The sequence below is a fragment of the Aulonocara stuartgranti genome (genome assembly GCF_965226115.1).
Source record: "Aulonocara stuartgranti genome assembly, chromosome: 9".
Lineage (NCBI taxonomy): Eukaryota > Metazoa > Chordata > Actinopteri > Cichliformes > Cichlidae > Aulonocara > Aulonocara stuartgranti.
Window position 1 is genome coordinate 25,940,502 of NC_138960.1, and position 27,865 is coordinate 25,968,366.

General features: G+C 38.7%; 3 protein-coding genes and 1 long non-coding RNA gene across 6 annotated transcripts; 2 read left to right on the forward strand and 2 right to left on the reverse strand.

Moving 5' to 3' along the window:
- Window positions 1-1,590: 1,590 nt before the first annotated feature.
- Window positions 1,591-13,074, forward strand: sgk3 (serum/glucocorticoid regulated kinase family member 3). The gene is made up of 17 exons (XM_082546952.1): window positions 1,591-1,873; window positions 7,340-7,510; window positions 7,635-7,718; window positions 7,873-7,945; window positions 8,028-8,103; window positions 8,306-8,381; window positions 8,568-8,617; window positions 8,714-8,771; window positions 8,991-9,074; window positions 9,163-9,294; window positions 9,633-9,745; window positions 10,226-10,262; window positions 10,605-10,691; window positions 10,944-11,039; window positions 11,181-11,336; window positions 11,526-11,615; window positions 12,236-13,074. The coding sequence occupies exons 2-17, from the start codon at window positions 7,415-7,417 to the stop codon at window positions 12,404-12,406; spliced, it is 1,479 nt and encodes a 492-aa protein (XP_082403078.1). The 5' UTR covers window positions 1,591-1,873; window positions 7,340-7,414; the 3' UTR covers window positions 12,407-13,074.
- An 89-nt stretch (window positions 13,075-13,163) lies between these two features.
- On the forward strand, window positions 13,164-25,911 carry mcmdc2 (minichromosome maintenance domain containing 2). Of its 2 annotated transcripts, none has more exons than XM_082546950.1 (15): window positions 13,164-13,613; window positions 13,690-13,820; window positions 13,904-13,963; window positions 14,167-14,362; window positions 14,455-14,577; window positions 15,663-15,764; window positions 16,851-16,979; window positions 17,117-17,354; window positions 17,971-18,185; window positions 18,261-18,418; window positions 18,756-18,935; window positions 19,009-19,148; window positions 19,552-19,661; window positions 19,849-20,045; window positions 25,808-25,911. In XM_082546950.1, exons 1-14 carry the CDS (start codon window positions 13,517-13,519, stop codon window positions 20,013-20,015), a joined length of 2,046 nt encoding a protein of 681 aa, XP_082403076.1. In that variant the 5' UTR covers window positions 13,164-13,516; the 3' UTR covers window positions 20,016-20,045; window positions 25,808-25,911. The 2 variants fall into 2 exon arrangements, with proteins under 2 accessions (XP_082403076.1, XP_082403077.1); XM_082546951.1 differs by having other exon boundaries at window positions 17,971-18,176.
- LOC309714462 lies at window positions 19,735-23,376 on the reverse strand. Its single transcript, XR_014278936.1, has 6 exons — window positions 23,255-23,376; window positions 21,917-21,968; window positions 21,629-21,695; window positions 21,105-21,166; window positions 20,397-20,459; window positions 19,735-19,983 (listed from the first exon to the last, which is right to left on the reverse strand). It is a non-coding gene; the product is annotated as an uncharacterized lncRNA (long non-coding RNA).
- On the reverse strand, window positions 24,877-27,853 carry tcf24 (transcription factor 24). Of its 2 annotated transcripts, XM_082546954.1 has the most exons (3): window positions 26,603-27,853; window positions 25,715-26,149; window positions 24,877-25,464 (listed from the first exon to the last, which is right to left on the reverse strand). In XM_082546954.1, the coding sequence occupies exons 2-3, from the start codon at window positions 26,129-26,131 to the stop codon at window positions 25,354-25,356; spliced, it is 528 nt and encodes a 175-aa protein (XP_082403080.1). In that variant the 5' UTR covers window positions 26,132-26,149; window positions 26,603-27,853; the 3' UTR covers window positions 24,877-25,353. The 2 variants fall into 2 exon arrangements, with proteins under 2 accessions (XP_082403080.1, XP_082403079.1); XM_082546953.1 differs by having other exon boundaries at window positions 25,715-27,853.
- Between the last annotated feature and the right edge of the window lie 12 nt (window positions 27,854-27,865).

The window sequence follows — 27,865 nt, forward strand, 5'->3', positions numbered from 1 at the left end:
GTTGAACTGTTGGATTTCGTCAGAATCAGAGTAAACCAGCTGTGCCAAGCAAACATGACCGGAAGTTTTTGTTATCCCAGGAAAATAAGAGCCCAAAAATGTTTATTGCGTAATCAAAACGTCGTGATTTTATTAAAACACAAGTTTTGAAATTTTAACCAAGGACATTTGTGTAATTACATGCATACAGAGTTATAGGATAGCTGGCCAAAATTATTTTTAAATGCCTTTTTAATCGCCAGAGTAAACAAACTCATAAAACTAAAGAAATGTTGGCAAATTTGCTAATTTAGTTAAAGGTGACTGTGTCCTTGAAGGCCAGTGTAAATTGTTGTGTAAATTGTGTAAACCACTGTTCAGGGACAAAATATAGATTTTATAAAAGGTGTTCCAAAGCATTTGAAATACAAAATATCTCTCAAGAATCCAAACATATCACAGATTCTTGATAACCAAAATTGCATGTCAAATATAACAGTTAAAATGAGTTCTAAATGCATACTTGTTGTTCGGATTTTGTTGACGCATGCCTTTATTTAGATTGGAAAGGGAATCAACAAAACAGTGAAAATGACAAAGACGAATAATGCAACATTTCAGCTCCCAGAAGTCAGTCCTCTTTGATGTGCTTTGTATTTTTTCTAATCTTTTCTGACTAGATTGAGTTGCACTCTCACCAGTCCAACCCTGTTACACACATTTCCAAAGGAAGGCAAATTAATTGAAAAGATTCCTTATTTATATGACTGCATGTATCCTTGACTTTCCATCATCACATGTATCATATTCTACAGCTCGCACCTCTTACAAACACATGCTAAAAACATATATGTAAACATAAATAACATAAACAACATTTCTGTTGTCTGAAATATATATAGCTATGTACAAGCACAAGTTCTATATGTAATAAGTCATTATGTCTTGTGTAAATGGTTACTCAAATTGTAACCCTGTTACCATGTCATGTTAATAATATAATCGTAAATGTTTTTCCTAGCTCTGAATCTATTATCTTTGCACTGGTTTAAATTATTAGATGAGTTTATTTGAGAAAATTTTTGAAAATAAACCAAAAAAGTGGGACTATTGAAAAGTTAGATGTGGTAAGGTTCAAAAGTTGCTAAGATTAAGTCTAAGTCTAAATATTAATTAGTTAACTAACTAAAATATCTCATAAAAAGTGAACCTTTGATGCCTGAGGTGGACAAATTTAAGGGGTTTTGTTTGTTTTTTATGGTTTATCATTTGTTTTTCTTAAATACATAGATTATAAAATAAATGCATTATCACTTATTCGCCACTTTTGAAACCTAAACTGCCCAATTATAGAATGACTCAAAAGTATTATATGGGTTGGGCTCCAGCAGAAAGCACAGCTTTTTATCTCAGAGGCTACAGTAAGATGTGTTTAATATGTTTAATTAGAACTATGATTGGCGTGAGGATACGGTGGACGGGAACATTAAAGTAAAACAAAGTGCTTAAAATGTGTTTGTTTTTAGCACAGCGGCTAAGCAAAAGACATCAATTCAGGAAGTTTTATTCCCCTTATATTTTGAAAAGCAGCACCGGAAGTAAAGTGGTGTCTAGTGTGTACTTCACGGCGGTCGCGTCTGTCCGTGTGAGGTCCCGTGACAAATTTCATTGGAACTTTGTGCGGCCAGGAAACACTGATGTTTCCTGCTGCGCTCACTTGTCGGACGGCTGTGAGCAGTGAGAGAAAGCACACTTTCATTTGGAGGGTTTAGGGACTTTCGTCCCTGCCCGACCTGGACAAATGTTTGCTACCTTAGCAGCTTAACTGCCGTAGAGCGAAAAATCCCCGCTGGAACTGCGAAAATAAAGGAACACCGCGTCAAAATCCTGAAAGGTACGTGATGTTCACGTAACTCCTAACGACGTGTTGGCTAGCTGTAGCTGTAATATTTACTTCAAATGAGGAGAACTGGTGCCAGTGTAATGTTAAGTAATATAATGCTAGTTATAACATTAACCGTTTGTTGCTCAAATATGTCACTAAAGAAAGTTTAGCCGAGAGACGCTTAAAGTTACTAACTTGTGTTTGTGTTTGCTCATCTACTGTTTAGTACTCATCCTGTCCTTATAGCTTAATACTGTATTGTTTATAGTTTGTGTTACATTTGCTGTCTTGTTAGAGTGTATGAAGCTTATCGTTTAGTGTCTGCCGGGGGTTTATTTGCGTGTGTGTGTTGAGCTCCTCCCTCCCCTGTCTCTTTTTTCTTTTCTCTCACGTCCTCGGCTCGAAAATGTATTATTAGTGTGAATGCTTGAAAAGCATTCACAGTATTGTTGTTGTAATCTTTATTATTATTATTATTATTATTATTATATTTTATTCTGTATTCCGTACGTTTTTTGTAATCCTACTCCTTCAAAACCGTTCAACTTAGAAAAACCATTCCAACACCGTTAGATTCCTATTCTTTTGGACAACACTGCTTCCATTTTTCATATTTTTAACATTTATATTTTTAATTTTATTCAACTTTATTCAACAAAAATTTATAATGTATTTCAATGGGGAGACCCTTCAAATCCTCATTCAACTTACTCATTTTTAAACTCTTACTACTTCCACATACATTGACATAGAGCCACCATTCAAACTTTAAAACGAAGACAAGACATTCAACTATTCAACTTGCATTTATCTTTTCAATATCTATTATACTTTTTCTTCAGTTCCAGTTTAAGTTTCATGATGTTTTTTCACCCGTTTCAGAGTTTATAATGGGTGTGTATGGGACGGAATGTTGGGGCTAGAGTGAGGCAGCTCAACTGCTAGAGTGAGAGGAGCAAAAAAAATAATCTTAAAATCTTTTTTAAAACTGCTGCTGTGTCCGCAGCGTTTGCTCTACAGGTATGATTTTACCCTCAAAACATAGCCATGGCTGTCCTCTTTCATCCAATGTGTTTACTATTGTACTAGGTGTTATGGTTCTTTCATAAATGTCACCAATGCACAGCCTCCTCCCTCCAACTCTTCCATAGACTCTAATGTTAAAATGGCTCAGAAGGTTCGTTTGAAAATCAGAAGAGCATGGTGTCTTTCCACTGTCACCACGTCCATATAATAAACTCCACAGACATGAAAACTGAGAATTTGGTAGACTAGACATTGCTGTCGCTCACAGTGAAAGAATTTTGTCAATACGACTTTTACTTTTCATTTGGGAACGATTTGTTTCGGCCTGACTTTTCTGTTCATTTTAAGCAGCAAAAGTGAGGTGCATGTCTGTGTCCGTGTGTATGGAGCCATTGGGTGCGGTCACTATAGCAACCAGGCTCACACCTGCCTGCTTAACGAGCTCTCTCTGCCACTCTGCCAAGATTCATCTTAAACACTTCTCTTTCAACTGCTGCTGTGTCCACAGTGTTAAAGCCATCATTTTACCCTCAAAACGTCGCCATCGTTGTTCTTTTTCCAACATCTTGTCTTTCAAAGCTCAGAGATGTAAACTTTTTAAACTGTGTGGGTCCAAGTGGAGGGATCACATTTTAGTCATTCAGTGATTCAAAGAATATGACCTTTTAATATTCTTTCAGATGTTTTCTGACTCTAAATGTTCTTTTCTCATTTCTTAGGTTTTTCTAATTTACAATTAAAACATTTTCAGCTTTTTTCCAACTTCTTCTTCTGTGTAACCTTCAGCTTTTAGCAGTTCAGCACTTTTGTTTTCAGGTTAAATTCGGGTTTTTTTTTTTATCTCATTCAAAATTTTTAACTTAAATTCAGTAATTATTTCATTTCAATGCATACATTCAGATTCAAGCATTCACACTGCAGTTTCTTCAGAAAATGCACTTTCTAGTTAAGAAATTATTTTCCCCTCAATACACGTAACATGTGCACAGATTTAAAAGTAGTACCGGTGTAAGTACACCTGTACTCTTTGTAAGCTTTTGCCGATACTTTTGGCAGAATGAAACAGAAATAGTAAACGAGGCCTTTTTCAATGCTGTCTTCAAGGGAACTGTCATCCACATAGCTCTACGTAGCTTTCAGACTTCAGAAGCTGTCACAATGAATGTTCACCTTGAATGTTTATCCAAGCTTGTGTGATATTAACACGCACCAAAAAACTCAAATTTACACTGACAGGAAGGTTGCTTCCCTTGGTGATCCCTCTTCATCACTCCGTTTCCTCTTATTATCCAAAGAGTATATTTAAACTCACATGTGGACTCTCATCTCATCTGTCCATTTGCTTTGACTGGAGGTCAACTTCACATTTCCTTCCCTGATGTTAATGTGTGGTTTTATGGGACAAATACTCACATTACAAAAGAGCCAGCTCAACATCTGTCATAACAGAGCAAGCTCCTTAAGGCTGCTGAGCGTGCTCTCTTTGAGTTCTTATTTTCTGCAGCTGATGAACCGGTCATTTCTTGTCAGTGCACACACTGATTCAGGTTTGCTGCGAAAAGGAAGTCAGTAGACACTGCGGCTGTCTCTAAGCTGTCTCGACTGTCAGGTTAGGGTAAGAATTTGGTCATGTGCTGATGCACTATGTTTGTGCTCCCCGCACTACTCAAGCTGCACTTCCTCTATCAGAGATTTGCCACTGTTGTGGCAACGCAGACTGGTCTGAGTAAAGGTTAGAAATTATCTTTCGTCCCCTCAAAACTTTGCCTTTTTTTTTGTTGATCAGCAGCTGCTTGCCTGACTGAGCTTTCGTGGTCTTCTAGTGTTGCTTATGCTTTACTGTACATAACCACAGATGTCCCTATGTTTGAACTGATCATTGAGAAGTTTTTTTTTTTTTATCCCATGTAGTAGGCTGTAATATTTTGGGTCTGTCATCACAAGTTAATTCATGTTGTGATGTGGGCATAAACTGTGGCGAGGACACATGTTTAACAATAGTCTCATTCCTTCTTATTCGCATTGTGATTCCCACTCTTTGTTTTCACTTCTTATTATTTAACTTGACAGTGCGTGCTGGTGGGTGTGGTGAGCTGCAGCATTCCATACTTAGGAGTAGCAGCCTGTGTCAGGCTCCAAATGTAGGTTTCACTGCACGGTTAAATGTTGTTTCCCCCCATCAACAAAAAAAAATTCTGGAATGTTAAAAAGCGGGTCCTACCCTGTGAGCTTCACAAGCCATTTAAGCATGAAAAACACGCACAGATGTGAGGCAGCTCGGCGATGTGCACAGGCATTTTAGTGTGTGCCAGCCACAATGACGCAACCTTTTTTTTTTCCATTACAGAATTGGTGTACACCGATTCTGTAATAAGATTCAGTCAATTAGATCAATACATATCCTAATTTATCACCAGAAAATATGTTTTCCTGCTTTTACCTGTTTTTATTTTTTTTAAATCTTAGGTGGCGGGTGTCACGAGAATTACACATTAAAAGGTCACCTTGGGCTGAGGCTGATGGGTTTTGATAGACTGAACAGTCTCAGCAAAATGAAAATATTTCCTAGTTACAGCTCTATTTTTAAACAAATGCTTTGCATATGTGGACAAGCAGTTGTATTAGAGGGAAAAGTTAGTACTGGTAATACTGGCTCTTTGTGTTCTTATAAATGTGAGTAAAAGTGAAACTAAAAAGAAAGTTTTACAGTGTCGTGACAGAACAGAAAGAACGCCTAGTGAGGAAGAGGGCATGAAGGTCCCTCTGACTGCACTCATGCATTTTAAAGAGGGCCGCTCTTTTACCGTTTCCTCACCCCAACGTGAGCAGAATGAGATGCCCACTCAGGATACACTCAGGATCCGTACGCGGCAGGAGAAAGCTGTCACAGAGCAGGTTTTCTGTGTGTTTTGAGAAAGCAGCAGGGCTCGGAAAGATAAAACTACTAAACAAAACTAGGCTGACCTCACAATCCTCAGACAATGGTCAAGTCAGAGCAGCAGACAAAGAGCTTTGTTCTAAAACAACAGACGTTACATAACGGACAGAGAAGGATATGCCGCTCTCTGTGTGTTCAGTTAGATTACACAGTGTTGAGTATTTACAGTACACGTGATCGTTTCAGGTCCCCAGTTAAGCTGGAGACAGAAGACACTTCTGTTACAGTTTATTAGAATTTACTCATTAAGACTTATCAGTATTAACTTTGTCCCCCTTCACCTTAAATCAACTGAAAGCCTGACCTTTTGTTAATTCAACAGTCAGGGGAAGGAATTTATTGGATCCCAGCAATTTGCTTTATTTATTTCCTTCTAATGTTTTGCTTGCTGTGTAACTCTGGCTTCAAAAACCCCTGCAAGGTTTAAAAAAAATTATACATTTTTCTACTGAGCCAAACAAGGGAGAATGTCACAGACTCAGCATGTTTGAGAGCTAGTGTGTGAATCACTGTGGGCTTGTATGTGCTCAGTTGTTAGGGGAGACATGGAAGAGATTGCATGGATAGAGTCATCTGGAAGAAGATGGCACGATTAACAGCAAAATAATAGCTAGTATGTGCTGTATTGATATGTTTAAGTGTTATGTTATTAAAACTGAGGGAGGATGGGATATGCTCACAGTAAGGAGTGAGTTAACTGGTTGCCCAGGAGGAGGGAGCCCACCTGCTGCCATGTTGCAGCTCACTGACCCATCTGTTGTCCCTGTACTCTCACCACAATCTTCCCTTTTTAACTCTTTACCCCTCAAAAGCCTAGCAGGAGTAACCCTTGAAGCTCTTTTATGAAACTAATGGTTTCTGTCATATTTTAAGCCTGCTTAAAGAACAAAATGACTGGGTGTGCATCAGAGGCAAGTGAAGGTGGTCTCTGCCTAGGCAGCTACCCTTGGAAAAATCCAGAAACTTTATTTCTTAATAGTCAGATGATATATGATATATGATATAGTCATTTTTATGGGTGAAAGAGTTAAGAAAGCCGAAGGACTTGTAGACAGACTTTCAGCCAAGACTACATTTGAATAACGTCTTTTTAAAAACGATTACCTGTAATGTAACAGATAGTGACAAAAAAGAAGAAAAATACTTACACTCTTCAACGTTTTAACATATGGTGTACATAACCTAGTTTAAAAATAACTAGACCGCTGTTACATATTTTGTTCTGTTGTGTATTTAACATATCTTAATGATATGAATGTTTGATCCTTGGCAAAATAAAACTGAGCGTTTCTAACACATGGGATGATACCATTTCGAGAACTGAGTGCTTATAAAGTGCAAAGCAGTTACAACAAATACTGTGCCGATATAATCTGATTAATGAGCAAAGGCTGCCACCTCTGAAGTGTGCAGTGATGTAAGCCCTGCAAGCTGATATGTGTAGTGAGCAGAGCAAGACCAGTTTCACTTCCTGTATAACAGAGTAAGCTCTTCTCTTTCCTCTTTTGCAGTAGAGACCCAGAATGAGGATTGGCCAGTCGTATACTTGAAGCCTTTTCCTGGGGGACACATTACTGCACCTTTGAATGCTGACCGGCCCTAAGATGGAGGACCAACCCAGTTTTCCCAATGTCAGCATCCCTTGCCACAATGAGCAGAGGGACAAAAAAAAGCGTTACACAGTGCGTACATTGGTTCATTCATATTTTTTCTGCAGGAAATGTAATCCCAGAAATGGTCATTTAAATTAGGACTTGCTACTTTTCTTAATGTTTACATGAATTATGGTTGTCTGTTTTTTTTCAGGTTTACAAAGTGATTGTCAATGTTGGACAACAGGAATGGTTTGTCTTCAGGCGATATGCAGAGTTTGATAAACTCTTTAACACAGTAAGCAGTGGAACATCTTGATCTTCCATCAAATCTAATTTGGGGGGCAGATGTTGTGTTTTATGATATTAAGAATCATTCAGAATAATTACAAATATGTCAGAATAATCTTCTCCCTTCTAAAATAATTTTCTCTGTTGCGCTTTTAACACAGTTAAGGAAACAGTTTCCATCTATGAACTTGAAAATTCCAGCTAAAAGGATATTTGGGGACAACTTTGACCCGGGTAGGTGTTTGCATATGACTAAATAGGCCCTGCTTGATCTTTGTTGCGTGCAAGTGATTGATTGTAGGTTTGTTTTAAATAGAGTTCATCAAGCAAAGAAGAGCCGGGTTACATGAGTTCATCAAAAAACTCGTCTCACATCCTCAGCTTTGCAACCAGTAAGTGTAGCAGCTCCTACTGTTATTATACAACACTATATTATATATTGATGTCTGATGCTAACTTTATTAGGATGAGTTGTTCAGATTTTTTTAGCCGTGCTTTGTGCTTATTTAAATTAAAAGTTGTACTATGTTGGCTGTCACCTGCTGCTGTTAGAATGTTTTTATTTACCTGCTTGTCCTGTGTTAAACTTCACAGTCCAGATGTGAGGGCATTTTTACTAATGGAAAAAAGGGAACAAATATCAGATGCCTCTGAGGATGAAGATGAAAAGGTATGTAGCAGTTTTGGATGATGGTTTGCCTGTCCTGATGATAGCATCTTGTCTGATAACCCTTTTTATACATGCATAAATATATCTATATAAATATTTCAGACAGTTATTTTAGGCTGTTATGTTAATATGGCAGCTGTGGGTCTCACTGGCTTATCTAAATGATGTTTTTCTGCTCTACAACAGAACAACTCTACCTCCAGAAACATCAACCTGGGACCCTCTGCAAATCCACAGTATGTTTACTAGAACATAGCTGACAAGGCCTTGATGTTTTTATCAATTATTTCTATCTGAAATGCCTGTAAATTTAAAAATATTTTATCTTTCAGAGCCAAGCCCACAGACTTTGACTTTTTAAAAGTCATAGGAAAAGGGAGTTTTGGGAAGGTATGTAATTGGTGCAATACTGGAAAATATGTTCACTTTATCTTCATCCCAGATGTTAGACAGTGACAAGTTTTAATGTCATTACTGTTGAGGAAGCAACAGGTTTTAGTTCTGCATGTGTTGCCCTTTCCATGTAGGAAGTGAGAATCGGATAAGGAATTATTTCGGTTTTCAGTGTTGATGAAATTCTCAACGTGCTCTGGTTCTCTCCTGATGCAGGTTTTCCTCGCTAAACGAAAACACGATGGAAAGTTTTATGCCATCAAGATCTTACAAAAAAAGATCATTCTCAACAGGAAAGAGGTAAAACTTTGATCACCACTGAGTTTATCTGTATTTTGGCTTGGATATGTGTATGATAATGGTTCACATATATTGTTGTGCCAATCAGCAAAAACACATCATGGCAGAACGCAACGTTTTGCTGAAGAACGTGAAACATCCTTTCCTGGTTGGGCTTCATTATTCCTTCCAGACTAAAGACAAGTTGTACTTCGTGTTGGATTTCATCAATGGAGGAGAAGTGAGTTGTTTCACTTTTATTTGTAATAAAATCACACAGAATTGAGTCACACTGTCATGAACAGCTGAGAAATGAAGCAATAAAGAAACTTTTTTAAAAATCCCCCTTTACTGTTAACACACCTCCATGTGTGATATTTTTATTAGCGATTATAGCATTACTTAGAGTAAGGGTGGCTTTTGCATGTTACTGCTTCAAGTGTGATTGGCTTTTTTAGCTGCGCTGCGTGACAATCAGCATGCCATTAAAGCCGAATCTTACTCTGAACTAGATGAGCAAAACATGCCAAAAATGAAATATCAGTATTTATAAGTTCTCCATAACTTTTTTCTTTTCAGCTTTTCTTTCATCTTCAAAGAGAAAGGACGTTTCCGGAGCCCAGAGCAAAGTTCTACATTGCTGAAATGGCAAGTGCGCTGGGATACCTGCATTCTCTCACGATTGTTTACAGGTATGCTGCTGTTCAAGTGTCAGTCAAGCCAAATATGTAAAGCCAAGATACAGTCATGTGAAAAAGAAAGTTCAAGTGATTCTGTGAAGTCATGTGAAAAACTAATACTACTACTACTAGCAAATAGACCGTGCAGAGAAACTATGAGGAGAAAAACCCCGAAGAGCTACGTCTCAGACATCTCATGATTGAAATGCTATGGTGGGGTCATAAAAAAGCTGTGCATAAATGAATGCCTGCAAAGCTCACTGAACTGAAGCAATGCGGTAAAGAAGATGCAGTGTGAGAGGCTGATTACTTCAAGCTAATAAAGCTAAATGTGTTTCTTTAAGCTGTTATAGGATGAGATATACTTAGTTGTTTTTTGTTTTTTTTACAAGACTTTCTTCAAGTGTAGAGCTTATGAAATTAAATTGAAATTACATTTACTTCAAACATATGGGCGTTTAAATGCAACTGTGTTTGAAATTATTTTTTCAGAGACTTAAAGCCAGAAAATATCCTTCTTGACCACGAGGTAAGTGTTCAACGAATCCCGAAATATATCTCAATGCCACTTTTGGATATCATGTTAGGGTTATAACTGGTGGAGGAGTTATTACATAAAACACGTACAGGACACATTTCATTCTCCTGCTGTCATTTCCAGTTCCAGCTGGACGGAAAGCGTGTGATTGGATTAGGTCTTATTAATGATTTTCCTGCCTAGCCTCATTGAGAAAGTTAGGAAACGGTGAATGTGACTGACTGCTGCAGCCAACATTCCTAGTAAACAATAGTATCCTCAGTCCCGGGGGTTAATGAGCTGCTTGTGTAGCACATGTTATCTAAAAACATCCCTATGTCCTCCCTTTTCTAGGGGCATATCGTACTCACAGACTTTGGATTGTGCAAGGAAGGCATTTCCCAGAAGGACACTACCACTACATTTTGTGGAACACCTGAGGTTTGTGTTCCAAGAAAGCCTTTTGTTTAACATGACAATCATTGAAAACCTTGTTACAAAAGTGAAGTTAATAATTTTCCGCTGTGTGTGTGTGTTGTAATTTGTTAAACTACTGGAGAATAAAATACACTTTCATATGCAAAAGAACTGTAGCATTGATAACTGTGTTTTAAGCTAGAAGGAAAATGTGAGAGTTAATGTCATATTATTATGTGGGGTTTTTTCTTCTTCTTCTTCTTTTTAAATGAGCAGTACTTAGCTCCAGAGGTCTTGAAGAAGCTGCCGTATGATCGCACAGTAGACTGGTGGTGTCTGGGCTCAGTGCTGTATGAAATGCTCTTTGGTCTAGTGAGTTTTTACTTTGACATTTCCAAAAATAACTCTGATTTGTAAATCTGCTTTAGTGATAAATGTTGAAACATTTCAATGAGTTGCCACATTTTCCTACTCACTTATAAACCTCTACTTCCCCCCCCCCCCATATTCTAGCCACCTTTCTACAGCAGGGACACACACGAGATGTATGACAACATCCTCCACAAGCCGCTAACCAGGCGTCCCGGTGCCTCCAACACAGCCTGGTCTCTCCTCGACGGGCTGCTGGAGAAAGATGGCAAGCGCAGACTGGGATACAGGGAAGACTTTGTATGTCTCATTTATTAAATTGATTTTCACTACAGAATTTGTAACTTTTGAGCTCCCTCTAGTGGCCCATACCTTTAATGTATATGCGTGTCACTGTCTCTAACACTAATTAAAAATGAGTGTCATTCTTCTCTTCACGCTCTGTTAGCTGAAAAATCATGTTGAGGTTTATTTACTCTTGACTTTCAGATTGAGATCAGAAGACACAGCTTCTTCTCTTCCATCAACTGGGATGACCTTGAGCAGAAGAAGATCCCTCCCCCTTTTACACCACTTGTGGTAAATATTTTTTCCTGTAATCAAAACCACCTGGGTATTTTACACTTATTTTGACTCTTCACAAGACATAATTCTCTTGGCTTTGCAGTAGTATAGACTTACAGGACGTTCTGTACAGTACATTGTTTATATACTATTCTAATCACACTGAATGACTAAAAACATCTTTGTGGAAATGGAGTAGCTTTAATATTTGAGTTATCATGTTTATAGTATGAGTAGATCTAGTTCATAGTAATTCTTAAAGAACAAACAAGAATAAACTTGTAACAAGCGTGCACATACATGCAGTCCAACAAAATTAGATATGCAATCTAACAGAGTATTGACACAATGAAAAGGTCACATTTCGCTTAGGTAAGCTTTGTTGCAGGGGTATCTTGTTGTTTGTACAACTACAAGTCTTGATTTTTATTTTTTTTTTGTAAACTGGCAACTCCATTTATAATTTTTTATGATTGCCGTGTCTTTTTGGAGCACAGTGTAAAATTGAAACAATGCTTTTCTGTCACGGGAGTAAGTCACCCTTAGGTGACCTACTCTGTGATGGTGTTTTGTATTTTTTAACATGAATGATAATGTGACCTCTGCACTTTTTTTTTTTTTTTTTTTTTAAACAGAGCTCTGTCAGTGATATCTCAAACTTCGATCCTGAGTTCACAGAGGAGATGGTCCCCAACTCAGTGTGCTGGTCTCAAGAACAGTCGATTGTCAACGCTAGTGTTATGGAAGCCGATGACGCTTTTGTGGGCTTTTCTTACGCACCGCCTTCTGATGATTCTTTCCTATGAAACATTCCCATAGAAGCATTCAGTTGCCTTAACCATTCTAACTTTTTTTTTTTTTTTTTTTTTTACTAAAGGGAAGCAGTATAAATGGATTAACTTGTTATGTGAAGCCAAAGCACGCAGCTGAGAAGGAACTGCACTCAAAATAGATTTTGGTTGAAACAAGGTATTATTTTACCTGTATTTATAATAATAAAAAAAAGACAGATTCTATTTTTTAGATTTAGGGACCACTGTTCTTTATTAAAGTGATTTCTGTCAGTTTACAAAATAAGCCTTTATATTGCCTTAAAATTATCCCTTAAATAAAGTCAGTAAGCCGTTTTCTGACAAACTTGAACAGTTCACTGGATTTTAAGTGACTCAATTTGACTCTCAGACACAATTGTGTTTGTTTATGTAATTACTGTAAAAAAAAACAACTATTGTTTATATTCACATTCACATTAAGCTGGAAGTGGGGATTACTTGAGAAACCAGTAAATGCAGCATTTTGGTTTGTAGGTCACATTTGCAAAATGGAAAAGACTGTCTTCTGCTTCATAAGTTACCTTTCTATATGATTTTTTTTATTGAACTGTATGTGTTTATTTTTTCTGTTATTTGCATTAACAGTTTTTTTAAATTCAGAAATTCCACAATGCTTTTCTTTGTCTGGCAATTAAGTAGTCCTGTATTCCTGCACAACAATAAAAGAAAATTTAAAAAAAAAAAAAAATCGGTTTGAAATGTTTGTGGATAAATTTAAGCCCAGCTCCCTTGTTTTAATAACATCTTCATTGAAGTATGCATAAAAGTGTGTATTTTAAATTTGCTATAAATTAATATTAAGCAATAACGTCAATTAGAAACCACTGAACTGACAAATTTTCGCATTATGGAAACCAATTTATGAAATTTTCTTAACAAAACAAGAAGTTCCATAATTTTCCTTAAAATATTTTCTTTATAGCCGGAAACCGAAACTATATATATTTTAGTTTTTCTGTATGTACAGTTATAAATTTTTTTTAAAAATTATTACGTCACATTTTGTTGAAGTTAGCTCCCCCCGCTGAACCCGGGCTAACCTCTAAACATTAAACGTCTTCATGATATAATTTGTTTTTTAAAATGGCTGACATTTTATCGCTGAAAGAATCGGTTTTGGTGTACTTAGACAGAAGCGGTGGTCTTAAGAAACTTTGCGAAAACTGCAAACATTTTAACGGTATGAGGTTCCGCTCCACGGCAGCCATGACAGCTAAAATCACCGAGTTTTTAACTTTGCTAACGGTCATTTTCAGGCACACAGCAGACCGAGGCGGTGTACAGGTTTTGTATAGGTGTTAATCCGGCCGATGTGCTGGAGCTGGATCCTGTACTGGGGGACTGTGTTCTCCATGACCCCCTGAAAGCCACGGCTTTGTTTCAGTCTGTAAGTGAAAACTGTGGGCAAAAATGAAACGTAGCTACACTTTTGCTGTCAGCTTAACTATATTTAACCAATTCCTCATTTAGGTTTGTTTCCTGGCTATAAAGACCCTTTCACTTATTGAAAAAATACACATGGAGAGTCAGGTAAACAACCGCTTCCCCTTTCACCGAAACAATACTGTGTTTTGTATAAATCCACAAGTGAAGGGCTCGTTTCCGTTTACTGTCCCAGTAAACAATGACTCCTAAAGGGAATGCAGCCCTCATTAATACACCTGGGCTTTTCCTAGTGTAATAAATCAGATGATGCCTCTGTCCTCTAACAATGTGTGTGTGTTTCTTTTGAGGTGAATGTTATTTTGAAGTTCACACACCTGCCTCCATTCCCCGAGTACACACTGGACCTTTCCAGTTTTCCTCGTTTATGTCGCCCTTTGAGGCCTGTCTCCATGGAGGGCCTGGTCATTTCCATGACAAGGGTCACAAAGTACACCCAGGGGGCGAGGTTCCTCTGCACTGATGATGACTGTCCCTGCTCTACAGGTACTGCAGTACATACACATACTCTGTGGTTTTTAAGTCAGACTAAGACAAATGCAGTATATAAATTCTCATTTCTGTGATGCTGCTTGTAGGTTTTCACCACATTCGAGTGCACGCACCCGGAGCAACAGAGTCAGCCACAGTGAGAAACGACTTCAGCTGCATGATGTGCAGCTCCCAATTGAAAGAGGATGTGAAGTTTAGAGTTTTAGGAGGTACTATTGATTCAGAATGCTGCAGTGCGTTGTAAGGTTTGATTTTAACATATTACTACTGCAAAAATATCAGGTCAACCCCTCATTTTTTTTGTTTTGCTTCCAGTGAGCCAGACATTCTTGTGATTTTTTTTTTTTTTTTTTTGCTTGTGCTCTCTGAAGGTCTTTCAAAGATTTTCTTTGGACATTGGCTGCTTTTTCACTCAGTTTAAGGTCCATACTTGTATCTGTCCATTTTCATAGGAATGTTGTTTTGTTTGTTTTCTGTTTGTTAAATCACCTAACACTGAACTATAAATCATTCAAGTATATTGGGTCACGTCCTGTATACACATACAACAAAACTTGGTAATAAACCAATTTTAAATTTATCTTTACACACTATGTTACTGGCAGCCTTTTACAAAAACACAATTTTTATTCATTTTTTAAGTGAATCTATGAAAAATGCAGCAATAACACAGTTTGAAAGATATAAAATAGTATTTTTGCATCAACAAAATCAGCTGAAAACAGCCACAATAACACAGTGGAGGCTATGTCATGGTTTGGTGCTACATTTCAGCCAGTAGTGTTGGGGATCTTATCAAATTTAAGCAATTATAAATACTGAAAAGTTACATCGGACTTTATTCCACCATGCAGTGGCATCTGGAACCCATCTCACTGGCAGCTGTTTCATTCTTTAACATGGCAATGATCCCAAATAAACTGCCAGTCATAGATTGGTCTCTCCAGAACCTGGTCCTCAAAATGATTGAAGCAGTGTGGCATCATCTTGAGAGAAAATGGAACAGAAATGCAGCCATCATCCAAAGAAGCGCTTTGAATGTCCATCAGGAAGCCTGGAGAACTAATCCTGAAGACTACTTAAAGAAATGACAAGAAAGCTGCCTAAGAGATTCCAGGCTGTGATCTGTCTGGAATTATAAGAAATTTGTTGCTGCTTAATATGCTGTATTTCTAATGTATGCTTACCCATGTTTCAGTAAATCATTGTGCCTATTTCCCATTTTCCTTGCAATATATAAAGTGGCTCCAGACTTTTGCACAGTAATTATGTATGTGTGTTTTTTTGGGTATAGACAAGCAGCTGGTGGAGCTGATCCATGTCAAAGCACTGGATGTTCTAAGAGGCCACGAGCAAAGCTCAATGAGATACCAGTCTGTTACCCTGTTTCTCAGAGGTATGTCTACAGTCTGCAGTGTGCAACTGTTTTAGCAGCGTGAATAACGGAGAAGAAAACTCATAGCTTTTTTTGGGAGTGGTGAAGGCAGTGGCAGAAGATGAAAAATATGCACTAGCATGCATTACAATACATCATGATCACACTTAATAATACCCAAGAGCAGAAACACAATCCATTACCCAACGTTTACATCAGAGTAGCCTAATCCTAAAACAGACGATACAAATCATAACACCAACAGTACTGAGTGTGACGGCTCCTTCGTGAAGGTCAGCACTGATCTGCTGGTTCAAACAGGACTTTGTGCACCTTGGCTTTTTGATTCAGAGAACAGCTCCGTAACAAAAACATATCTTCGCTATAAAACATCTGAACCACGCAGCAGAAAACCAAATAGCTTGTTATTTGAAAAGACTAACGGTCATTTACCCCCACTCTGTAAGGTGATTAATCCTTTTTCCTTGGTTTTCATTTGTAAACTGAAGCATTTAAAATCAAACTGCACTGCAGATTAATATCCTCAAAATGCAAGTTTATTGTTTTGTTTGGAAAATAAGATCTTAATCCATTACTCTTGAGAAATGTGGTTATAATGGCTTATATTTACAGTCAAATGTATTGAGGTTTGCCATTAATTTTCTCTGGCTTGTTAAACGAGGTTCGCTTTGAAACACAAACTTGGTGGGGGAGAGTTCAAATAAATAGATTTTAGTGCAGCCGGCTGAGCACGGTGCCTCATGGTTGGATATTAAGTGTTTCTGTCCCCTCGAATAACATTGTCCCGCCAGCACCCCTGAGAGCTTAGCAAATCTCTGCAGCAGGATTAACATATTCTGTTGACCCAGTCCTGTGGAGGAATTCAATACAGCGAGCTCCCGTTACTAAACATATATGTTAATAAGTGCAAAGAACACTCATTAGCTGGCTGTGCAGTTCGCACACAGTGAAATCTTTGTTCTGAAGTCCTCACTCTGTTTCTCTTGGCAGTGGCTTGTAGGTGGCATGCATGTTTCTTTAGTAATCACCGGGCAGCCGAGAACAACTCCTTTGAGTGTTAATGCTTTGTTTCCCCATCTCATGTAGACGAGCTGTGTAACTCCATGAGAATCGGGCGATATTACCGGGTGTTGGGCATTCCTGCACATGTGCACCAGTGGCCCAACATTACCTGGAGTGTGGAGGCAAATAGTGTCCTGCCGTGGGAACCAGTGTGTAAGCCTGTGAATTATCTCCCATTAAAATTACAGAATGAATAGCAGATATATTAAATTTGTCTTCATACAGTGAAGTCTCAGGTTTTATATTTTTTAATTGTAGTAAAAGACCATCTTTTACAACTCAACTTACAGGTGACTGTAAAGTCAGCGCCCGCTTCCAGGAGCTGTTGAAGGGAACGGCCTCGTCTCCATGGAGGTTCTCCGCAATTGTAGCTCACTGCTTTGGGTTGGACGTGGCTCCTCTAGGCTTGTACGACACTCTGAAGCTGAGCTTGCTGCTTAGCTTGGTGCAGACCAGAATAGATGAAAAGGACACGTTTCACAACTTGGATCTTCTTGTTGTCACCACTGACACGCTTATACTCGACAGGTAAACAAATTTAAATGATCTGAATCCTGAAACCTACTGCGTCCTAAACAGGGATGTATACTTAGAACAAAAAGTAAGGAAATTTTGTGTTTGATCAATTATGTCTGTGTTGTAACAATGATTCTTGGCGATAAATCTTACACTGTTGGAAAGCCTGTTTATTTCCCCTTAAATGGTGCCACGTTTGTAAGGAAATGCATTTGTGGGTTGTGCCCATAAAAACTTGCCAAATCTTATCTGCCAATGCCAAACAGCTTTTTCTGCTATTTACTCTTGTTTGGTCTCGTTTATTGGACTGGAGGATTGAAGTCTTAAGAAAGAAGACATAATGGCAATTTAACAATTTGTTAATTAACAAACCACGACCTCAGTAACATGTGGAAGGACCATGAACAGCCACAACAGCCCTGGCACCTCCTCCTCATGCTGGGCACGAGCTTGGTCACACACCATCACACAGCAGTGTGTAACCACATGCTTGCGTTATGAGTGCTCAAGTAGAATAGAAAAGTGCTATTTAAGAACCAGTCCATTTACCTAAATGGACCCACTAGGTACCACACTTGTGATCAAATCGTCCTCGTTATCCATCCATCATCTTATCCTTTTGTGCTAGATTGATGACATACAGCTTGAGTTTGGCCTATCGTGGGATCAGGCATCAGGCCACGGGGGAGATGTTCGCATGCCTGTCCCGGGATGAACATGGGGCAGGTACTGCTAACATCCATGCTGGTTCTGTCCTGCTAGCCACTGGGGGTGTTTGCCTGTTGGGAGATCTGAGCTATTACAGAAAGGACAAGTTGGATTCCATTAAGTCAGGTAACGAATGTAAGTGCTGCAATAACCTTAAAAGGATGTCAGCTATAAAAATCATGAATCTTTTTTAAACAAAAATTTTTTCAGTTATGGAGACCCGCACACTATCAGTGTTCATCCCTGGAAAGAAATATGGTGAGGATGCAGACCAGCAGCTTTCCTTTCCAGTCCAGTGTAGCTTCTGGGCCGCCACAGACTCCTCCCGTCGATCTGGGAGGGCAGACTGTGGCGCACTGGGAGCAGCAGTGAGTTCAGTTCCATCAAGTTATTGTTGTATGAATGTGCTTTACTGGGTCTAAGTTTAGATTTATGTTTGTAACTTATTTTGCCTATTACACAGTTTTTAAAAAAAGGCCCCTTTCCTTCAGCTTAGATGCTGTTTGTTGGTGCTACAGGCAAAACAGGAAATTGAGACAATTTAGTGCTCTTGAAGGAAGTGCCCTGCCCAGGCAATTATACTTCACAGCAGAACCCTTGAGAATAATCAGTGCTTTGTGTTGCTCTTTTTGTAGGCAAGGGGTAAATAATGAAATGTAACCATTAAAATAAAGGTTTATTGACAGCTTTCTTTACTGTGAGCAGGAGATGGGTGCTGTACCAGCTCAGTTGGCAGATGCCTTTGGCCTTGTCATTGAGTGTAGAGACAGGGTTGGAGAGCAGGCCCTGCTTGCCCAGACTGTCCACACCCTCCAGCATGCAGTACAGTCTGGAAAACCCCATGACCCACCCTGCTGGGAGTTTTCCACTGAAGACTATCATGAGGTTAACAAACATGTTCTATTACTATTATATTATAAATTATGTTATATTGCTAATATACTATTATATTCTTCAGCTGGTGGCCAATGCACAAGGTTTGCAAGTGGAGCTCAGCCCTGCAGCAGAGAAAATAATCCATGGTTACTACATGGCGAGCCGTAGAGTGCGATCACAGGGTCAGGGTGTCAACATGTCTGTGGCCTCTATCAAGCTGCTGTAAGTGCTTTAATGGCTTTTTACATTCAATCTCTGCTTTCTGCATATTAAACTGCAGAGGTCAAAGTCTGCTGTAATGTCAACTTCATCCACCAGGTGGTGCAAGCCCACTCTATTGCTGCTCGTAGATGACCATTTTTCATGCAACTTTGACAAATGTTTACAAATCTTTCCCACTGTGGTGACACGTTTTATGTTCAGCTAAAACTATGAAAATAAATGTTCTCAGTGAGAAGGCCAAACAGGGCAGGCCACATTATACTGTCCATACACAGCCAGTCTTGATTTATCCATTTACATTTTAAATGTAACATTTTTATTGATTACTTGTCCTACAGTGTATTAGAAAGGTCTTACTGAATACAGAGGCAGACATTCACATTGTATATTCATTTTGTCACAGGATCTCTTTGGCTGAGGCCCATTGCAAGCTATGTCTCAGAACTCAAGTACTAGAGCAGGATGCTGTGATCGCTGTACTCCTTTGTGAAAGCTCAGTCTCACTCAAGCATGGTATTTATTTCATTTTTACACCTCATAACACTAAAAGGTAGATATTTAGCAATTTAATGACATTACTCGATGGTTCTGTTCATAAGCATGGTTCATTTTATTGATCAATATATAACACTCAAGATAATAAAGCATCAAACACCAATATAATATACAATATATTCAGGATTTTCTCTTCTTCATACAGGCGCCTCTGCTCTCATTATTCCACCCGATCCAGTGTTTCCTTGTGACCTGGGAGATGTAGATGGTTTGTGCAAGCGAGACGCTGCTCTGGATGAGCTCCATCAGCTTATCTTACGGTTCATCTACACCAACGCACCTGGAGCAGACACATACATTACAGAAGAGTGAAGCCGCTCTAGGTTGTTTAACAAAATGCAGGTAGGCAACACAAGATTAAACTCCTTTATTTTTACATTTCAAATCTGTACGCTGATCAAATACAACCAAACAAATAAATACGTGCTGAATGCAGATAAAAAGATGGATTACCCAAAATCTGAATCCAGTACATGTTTAAAAATATTGCATCCAAGATTAAATAACCAAAATACACTTAAGATATTTTTTCTTGCAGAGAAATCCCCCCACCAATTGTGCATATCAAATAAAAAAAGAAAACAACTATCCATTTTTAAATTGTAAGCACGAAGGGGGGAAAAAAAACTGAGCTCAATGTGGCATGTGCAGGTCTGAAAAACCAAAGTGACAGAGCTAGAACCTGTTACTTACCTTTCAATTGTGGCCACTCTGTGTACTCCCAAGTCATTCAAGTGTTTCCGAAACCTTGCACATCTAACAAATATACAGTATATAGTCAGTCAAATGAGAATAAATGATTTATGTGGGTTTAAAAGTAATTTTAAGTTCAGTTAGTCACATTCTCAGCAGCCCATTTTGGTCTGATGGGTAAACGGCGAAAAAGTGAACTCATCATTACAAGTTACATCAGCAGACATACCAGTGAAGTAAGCTGGCAATTTATGCCTCTTTTACACTAGTAACTACTCAGCTCAACTAGACTCTGTTTCAGACGCTTTCCATTACAATTGAGTCCTAAAATGTGCTTGCAGTCGTTATAGCAACGCATCTGAAAGTCCAGTAACGACATCTGTATGTGACAGAAACACCACAATGTTTGTTCCTATGAAGCCATTTCTGTCATTGCCAGGTTTCAAAAATGGAAGAAGTCACTTTCTTGACTTACTGAGTGACACTACTAACTGGCCAATTAGTGGTATTCTGTCTGTTGACGTCATATTTTTGGACTGGAAACCCGGCTGGGTAGGTACTAAAAATGTACCTGATCCCAGGTACTACCACGTAATGGAAACCCCTAAAATCCCAGTCTAGCCAAGGCGTGCCAAGTAGGTACTAGAGGAAAAGGGCTATTAGAATACCAGCTCCTGAATACACCAGTCTACTACTGGCTTTACTTACCAGGAAAGGCATGAAATCACTGCCAGTCACTGTGTAGCTCCATTACTGCTGCTGCTGTTTATCTGCAGAATTAACAATACACAGTGTAATTTTAGATACAGGTAATGTAGAAATAATAGGCTCAAAACTGAAGAATTTCAGAGGTCAACTGAAATCAGATTAACAAAAGAACAAAATTTCTAAATGGAAAGTAAATGCCAAGTTTGGCAAGATGAAATTTTCTGGCTATGTGTGAAACTATTACTGTATTAAATAAAAACTGGGGTAAACTATGTGACACAAAGGCTGCAGCTGGTAATTCAGTAGTCCCAAATCTCACCACTTAATTGTCTGATGGGTAAACGGCGAAAGAAGTGAACTCATCACTATTCCAGCTGCAGCTATAGAATAGCTGCCGCAAAGCAAATTAATATAACTTGTTATTTGGGAATCATTTTAACCAGTGAATCAGTATGAGCAGACAAGATTTGCAACAATTACTGCAGTTACTCATTTTTCCATTTTACTGTTGTGAAACCACTAACCTGTCCTCAGGGAAAGGAGACAAAGGATTAGGCATCTCGTGCCTCTCCTGCAACCACAGCATGAGACCTGAAGCAAAATAAACCACTGACATGAACTTCCTGAAAATCTCTTCATACAAATCAAATATGAGGCTGTCTGATGTTATGCTGGCTATTCAGTTAGTCAGTTTCACCATGTTATTGTCTGACGGGTAAACGGCAAAAATGTGATCTCATCACTATTCCAGCAGCTGGACTGAGCTACAGTTACACCAAAACTTAAATATGGTCAAATATTTCAGCTCTCACCTTAAAGGGTCAACACAGTGAAGACATCAGGTTATTTGCAGCAGCATAGCATCTGAAAAAAAATAAAAAATAAAATAAAAAATGAGTTAGTTTAGTATGATCTTTTGGTTTTATTAAGGACCAGCCTAATAGTTCGCTCTAACTTTAAGTTTTTAAATCAAGTAGTTACTCCCTTTCAACAGAAATACACCCCAACCACCTCTCAAGATCAGTGAAAGTCTGTCACTGCATCTTTTCCAAACCTTGCAACTAATTGCTCTCAGGAGTGATGGGATATTGATTTTCAGCTTGAATAAGTAAAATGTACTGAAAGAAAAGCCAATACAGCGAGAACAGATGACTGATCACCTGAAGGTCAAAGGTTGCAAAATAACACAGCCCAGGAGCATGGCTAACACCGCATGTCTGAGAATGGGTTCAACAACAGGTCACGACCTCTGCCATGACCTTATGTCTTCATTGGGGCCTTGATGACTTTCCCCAGTAAACTAATGAGAGGTGGTAATTCCCTGACCAGCAGCTCTTCTGGTGACCCCTTGACAAGATTAGACGTAGCGTTCAGTAAGATGCTGAATGACAGTGAGTCCAGAAAAATGATTTATTACTTTACTTCAGGGATGAGACCTGTCTATTATAACGAGACATGCACACCAATGAACAAAGGTGGCGAAGGAAGACAAATCCCCAATATTACATTTGAGGTGCAAATGCAAACTTTTTAAATATGCTATCACTTGCTTTTAGGCAACCAAGAAACCAGAAGTAACCAGAAGTTTGTCTTTAAGCCCTTATACGACTCTTTAAACTTATAAAATTCCCCATCTTAATATCTAATACAAGTTCGCCATCATTTCAGCTTCGTTTTTAGTTTACGCAGGCATACATCCACAGATCTGCAAAATAATACTTCACGCCACGTGTTTCTTGTGAGCCTAACGTGTTCACATTTGTAAACTGGAACCAATGAGATCGTGGGACCGGGAGACGAGAAATAAAAATGTCTGCCACATGAAACGATTGTATTTTATTACCAACACACTAACGTGTTTTTGTAAGGACAGAGTTGGTGCAATGCTCAAAATCAGGAGCCAGATTAGCTTTACTATACAAATGGAATGAAACACCTTTTAGTGTTTTAACTATGATGAGAAACAGTAAAGCGAGGGGAGGAAAGCTACGCTGTACTCCTTTCACCCACGTGGCTGAGTAGCTAGCTAGCTTCATGCTACCGACTAATGGCCTGTTTCAAGAGCAAATTCATATTCATCTTGAAAACACGCTGACTGATGGTCCATTTTAAGCTATGCAAACGTACACAAGCGTGTCTCTATTGCTTACCTACGTGTTGAATCGCGAAGAAGTTAAATGTTGAGAAGAGCTGAAACGCCGCACTGCCTTCTGCAGCCATCTCCAGGGGAAGAGGAAGAGTTTCCGGTCCGACCTCCTGTTTCTACGCACCACGGCTGCGCAGTGCAGCATGCGAAGTGCACAGCGAAGCATTTTTTAAGCTTCTCTTTAACATCTAAAGTGCTCTTATTTATGCACTGTATTGCATAAAGTTTTAATAACAATGATGATGGCCTGTAAAGACATATACATATGTGGTGATTTTTGTTCAGTTGTCGTCATTCTATATTCTGACCGATGGTCATTCTGGGCATGCGCTCACGGGCCCATGTAAAGGTGTGTGTGTGTGTGTGTGTGTGTGTGTGTGTGTGTGTGTGTGTGTGTGTGTGTGTGTGTGTGTGTGTGTGTGTGGTGGGGGGGCATCCAAGAGGCAAATGGAATAATAAATAAATTAATAAACAAACATCAAACATACTAATACCAGCGCTGTATTCAGTTAAAAATAGATCTGAGAGAGAAAAGAGACAAAGCAAGTGTGTGTGTGTGTGTGTGTGTGTGTGCGCATCAAAACTTACATTAAATTTATTATTATTGGTAATTTTGCCATTTAATATAAGGTACTTTAGAGCTTTTAGTGAAGCTGTACAATCATGGCCACTTTTCGTTTTTTTTCAGGAAGGTACGATGCTCTGAATTTGGAACTACTTCTATGTACTTGTATATGAACGTTCCTGTGTAATATGTCTGATTACTGAAGAAGGAACAGAAGGCCGAGCATAAAACAAATGAATAAAAGTGAATTTAAAAACAAACAAACAAACAAACACAAAAAACAAACAAAGAGGGGTATGTAACTTGATGATCTGGACATGTGACAGCAAAAAAATCAAATTAAATCAAAATGAATAAATAAATAAATAAAAAATATATCATAATTTCTGTTTCTATGCTCTTCTTTTATTTAATCCGCACTAGCTAAATTAGGGAAATATCGTCATTTGTTTCATTGTAGCCTAAAGGGATTTACACATACCTTTATCAATATTTTAAAAATTACATCATGAAATCCGATTAATCAGTCTAACAGAGTCACCAATAAAGATATTTTGAGTGAAGAAATTGGTATTATAACACTTATCATAACACTTTAATTCATAGTGAAGTATTAATATTTTAAATGTTAGTGATAAGAAAAATAATCAGAAATAAGAAAGCAGTCATCCCTTTTAAACTGTATGGATTGTAATTGTTTTTACTAACACTATAAATTATGCATTCATGTATCGTATTTTTTTATATTTTATGATAAAATAATACCAATTATTATTGTTTACATAGACCTTTTAGCCAGTCGGATTTCTAAAATCAGCTGCAAGACAAGTTAAAACGTTTCTTTATATTTGAAATTTGTGTTATCTCCAAATTCTTAATCGAGCACCACAGATGGATTTGATTAAAACCTACAGCCACACAATTACAGTGACTGTTCAGAGACCACAAAAACCACAATCACTGTCCAGCAAATGCCATCAGTAATAATAATAATAATAATAATAATAATAATAATAATAATAATAATAATTGGAACACCTTTAAAATGTTTCGTTCAAACCTTGGAGACATATCTTCTTTCATTGTCAAGTAATTTATTCACAAACACATTTACACCCATGCATGTAAAAAATAAGGAGGAACATGAGACTCGGAGCCTGCATTGTGGGCTCCCTGACAGACCACTTCACATGACAGATGTTAAGTTATTCACACATGCATTTAGTGCAAATGTCTCAGCTGAAAGTGCACACTCAAGCATGACGGGCTCGTTGCCCCGAGGAGTCTCTGTAAATATACCTGGGACGTGTGTGGAGCTGCACAATGCAGGCAGGATTAGTCGAAATAACACACAGAAATATAATGTATGCTTTCTCAAAATTTATACAATAAAATTCACGTAATATATTAATTTACAAGGTCTTCCTAATTTGCGGTGCTTTAGTGGGAGCTATTCTACAATCATGTGCCGCTTCGGAAGTAAAGCATGAACTCATGCACAAAACGAAGCTGTTCGGTACAAATGAATTAAGCCTATTTTACTGGGAGGTGGACGACGATGGGCCTTGACCCTCTGACTCTGAAGGACTTGAAGTGTTTAGGAATTGCCCGGTTGCTCCAACGTACAGCCTGGATCGCATTGGCCATTTCTGTAGGGGGAAAACAGAAACTAATAAATCGAAATATTTAAATTGGTAAAATAATTTCTAAAAGCAGAGCTCGGTGGTGTGACAGGATTTTCTGCATCTATAGGATAAAGGCTGTGCTAACTTCTTATATTTTAAAAAGTGAGAAATTTCTAACAGAACATGATCACCAAAATAATTTTAGAATAAAACAATTAATGAAGAATTGAAAACAAAACTAGATCTCTAGTGATTAATGCTTATTAACACTGACCTTCACCGGGTGCAGGTAGCCTTCGCCTTTCAGTGAGTGTAACGCCTCTGTTTGTTTCGTGCCCTCTCCTTCCTCTGTGCCTTCTTCCTGCAGAGTTCGAGTCAGATGGGCAATATAGGTGGTGGCCAGTATCAGCACGTCGAGTTTGGACAGCTTGGTGTCCGGCGGCACTGACGGCAAAGTCCTTTGAAGCTCCAGGAAGGCGTTCCTCAGCGTCTGTACCCGGCTCCTCTCCCTCGCCGCATTCGCTGCTGCCGGGCGTCCGATCCCGCCGCTCTGGAGCACTCTGGCCCGGTGGAGCTCCTGACGACGACCGTCTGGACTCGGGCTGGAGCTCGGGCTGGATCCTGGACTGTCATCCACCACTGCTCCGGAGCAATTACCGCTGTCCATTCGGAGCGTCTGTCTTCCAACCATCGGGGTGCACTTACTGACCTGGATGAAGAGGTTTTAGGTTAGCCTATACCTGCCCACTGTAGCTGCACATTTTATTTGAACTCTAGCTGTAACTTTCAGCCATTTTACAGACAAATTTGAATATTTAATTGAGTCCGCTGTTCTGTAGCAAATGTTCTAATTTGAACTTAAACATTTATACTTATCTACACTATTAAAGTTGCTGCCTTTTGCATTTATTTATATCCATAAGTTAAGTTCTGTGATTAAATGTCAAACTGTATGATGCTGCAAATAAAACAGGAAACACACTTCAAGTCTAAAAAAATCTTTCAGCATCAAAGAAAAACAAAACAACAAAAAAGAAACCTAATCCAAATAACTGACAGCTGTCCAGTTGCACTGACATAAATTTATGCTCAGAAGATTTCCAAACCAAGTCTTTCCCGGCATGAGAGCTTTATCTGTTCGGTAGTCTGATGGGGAGTTTACCTCTGGTACTTCTCAACGGCTCTGCCTCAAAAAACGACATGAAGGCAACCCAAAGAAGACGTCGTTAGGTCGGAGAATTTGCTCGCCAATGTAGAAGAGGTCCCTTTCAAAGTCCAGTTTATCCTTATAAAGTATGCAGGAACGCTGCGCCGCAGTCCCCGTGTACGCACATCCAACACTTCACCTGTGTGCGTAAGTCTCGGGAGCCCTTAATTTATTGGATACACAAAGCGGCGGACAAGTATTTCACTCCGACGTAATTAATCTTTCGACCCATAACACCCGCTCGCAGCGGAGAAAAGGCTGCTCTTTCCCCCTTCCCAACTTATTTCTGTCTGGGGGCAGCAGAGGCTCGTTTTCAACGCCAGAGGCAGGGCTCTCTTTTGCTTCAACTCCGATATGTGCAGGCCGTATCCCACTCTAATTGGCTGCGAACTTGACACTGTATTTTCTTCATAAGCCTATCACCAAAAAAAGAAAAGAAAAAAAAAGTGGCATTGGGGAGAAGTTTGGTCACAATTACCTCAAATATGCTCCTTAAGGTCAGAAACAAAAGGCTGGTCTACCAAAACACTATTTGCAATAGACCATGAAGCCAAACTGACAAGGGTAAGGTGATATGCAAAACATGTGACGAATTGCCAGAGTGTCTTGAATTGCAAACTCATTGGAACAGCTAATAAATAAACTCCAGCACTGCAATCAACAGGCAGGCGTTGAGGAAATTCTTGTGAGACTCATAAATTAATCACTCTGATTTTCAGGGCTCCAAACAGAGATGTCGGCAAATTAATGAAAGGAATTATTCATAATATGTGTATCCTCAGAGTGTTCTTAATAAACATTGTTTTTGTAAGGATGGGGTAACAGTATTGCTTCGGGCCACTAATTATAAGGAGAAGTAAGGGAAGGTTAAGTAAGCTTGTTTCCCTAATTATCCCGCATCTTTCAGGGTTACGCACCCACGTGGCTCCCCAAAAACTCAAAGTAACGACGATGAGACCAAATATGTCCGCGTTGTGGCTTTATATGTTATAAAAGAGGACGGAATCATTTATCACGGCTGTTTAAATAGAAGCACACGCTGTTAGTTTTGGATAATGTAAAGACTTGTAATAATAAAGCAGAGCGATCATTTAGATTGTGCCACTCTGGATCTCCATGTTCACTTATTTGCTGACATGCATTTAGAAGAAAAATGACATCACAGGAAATGCATTGCAACTAGCAGTTTGGGTTTGGACAAATTATTTAAATCATCAG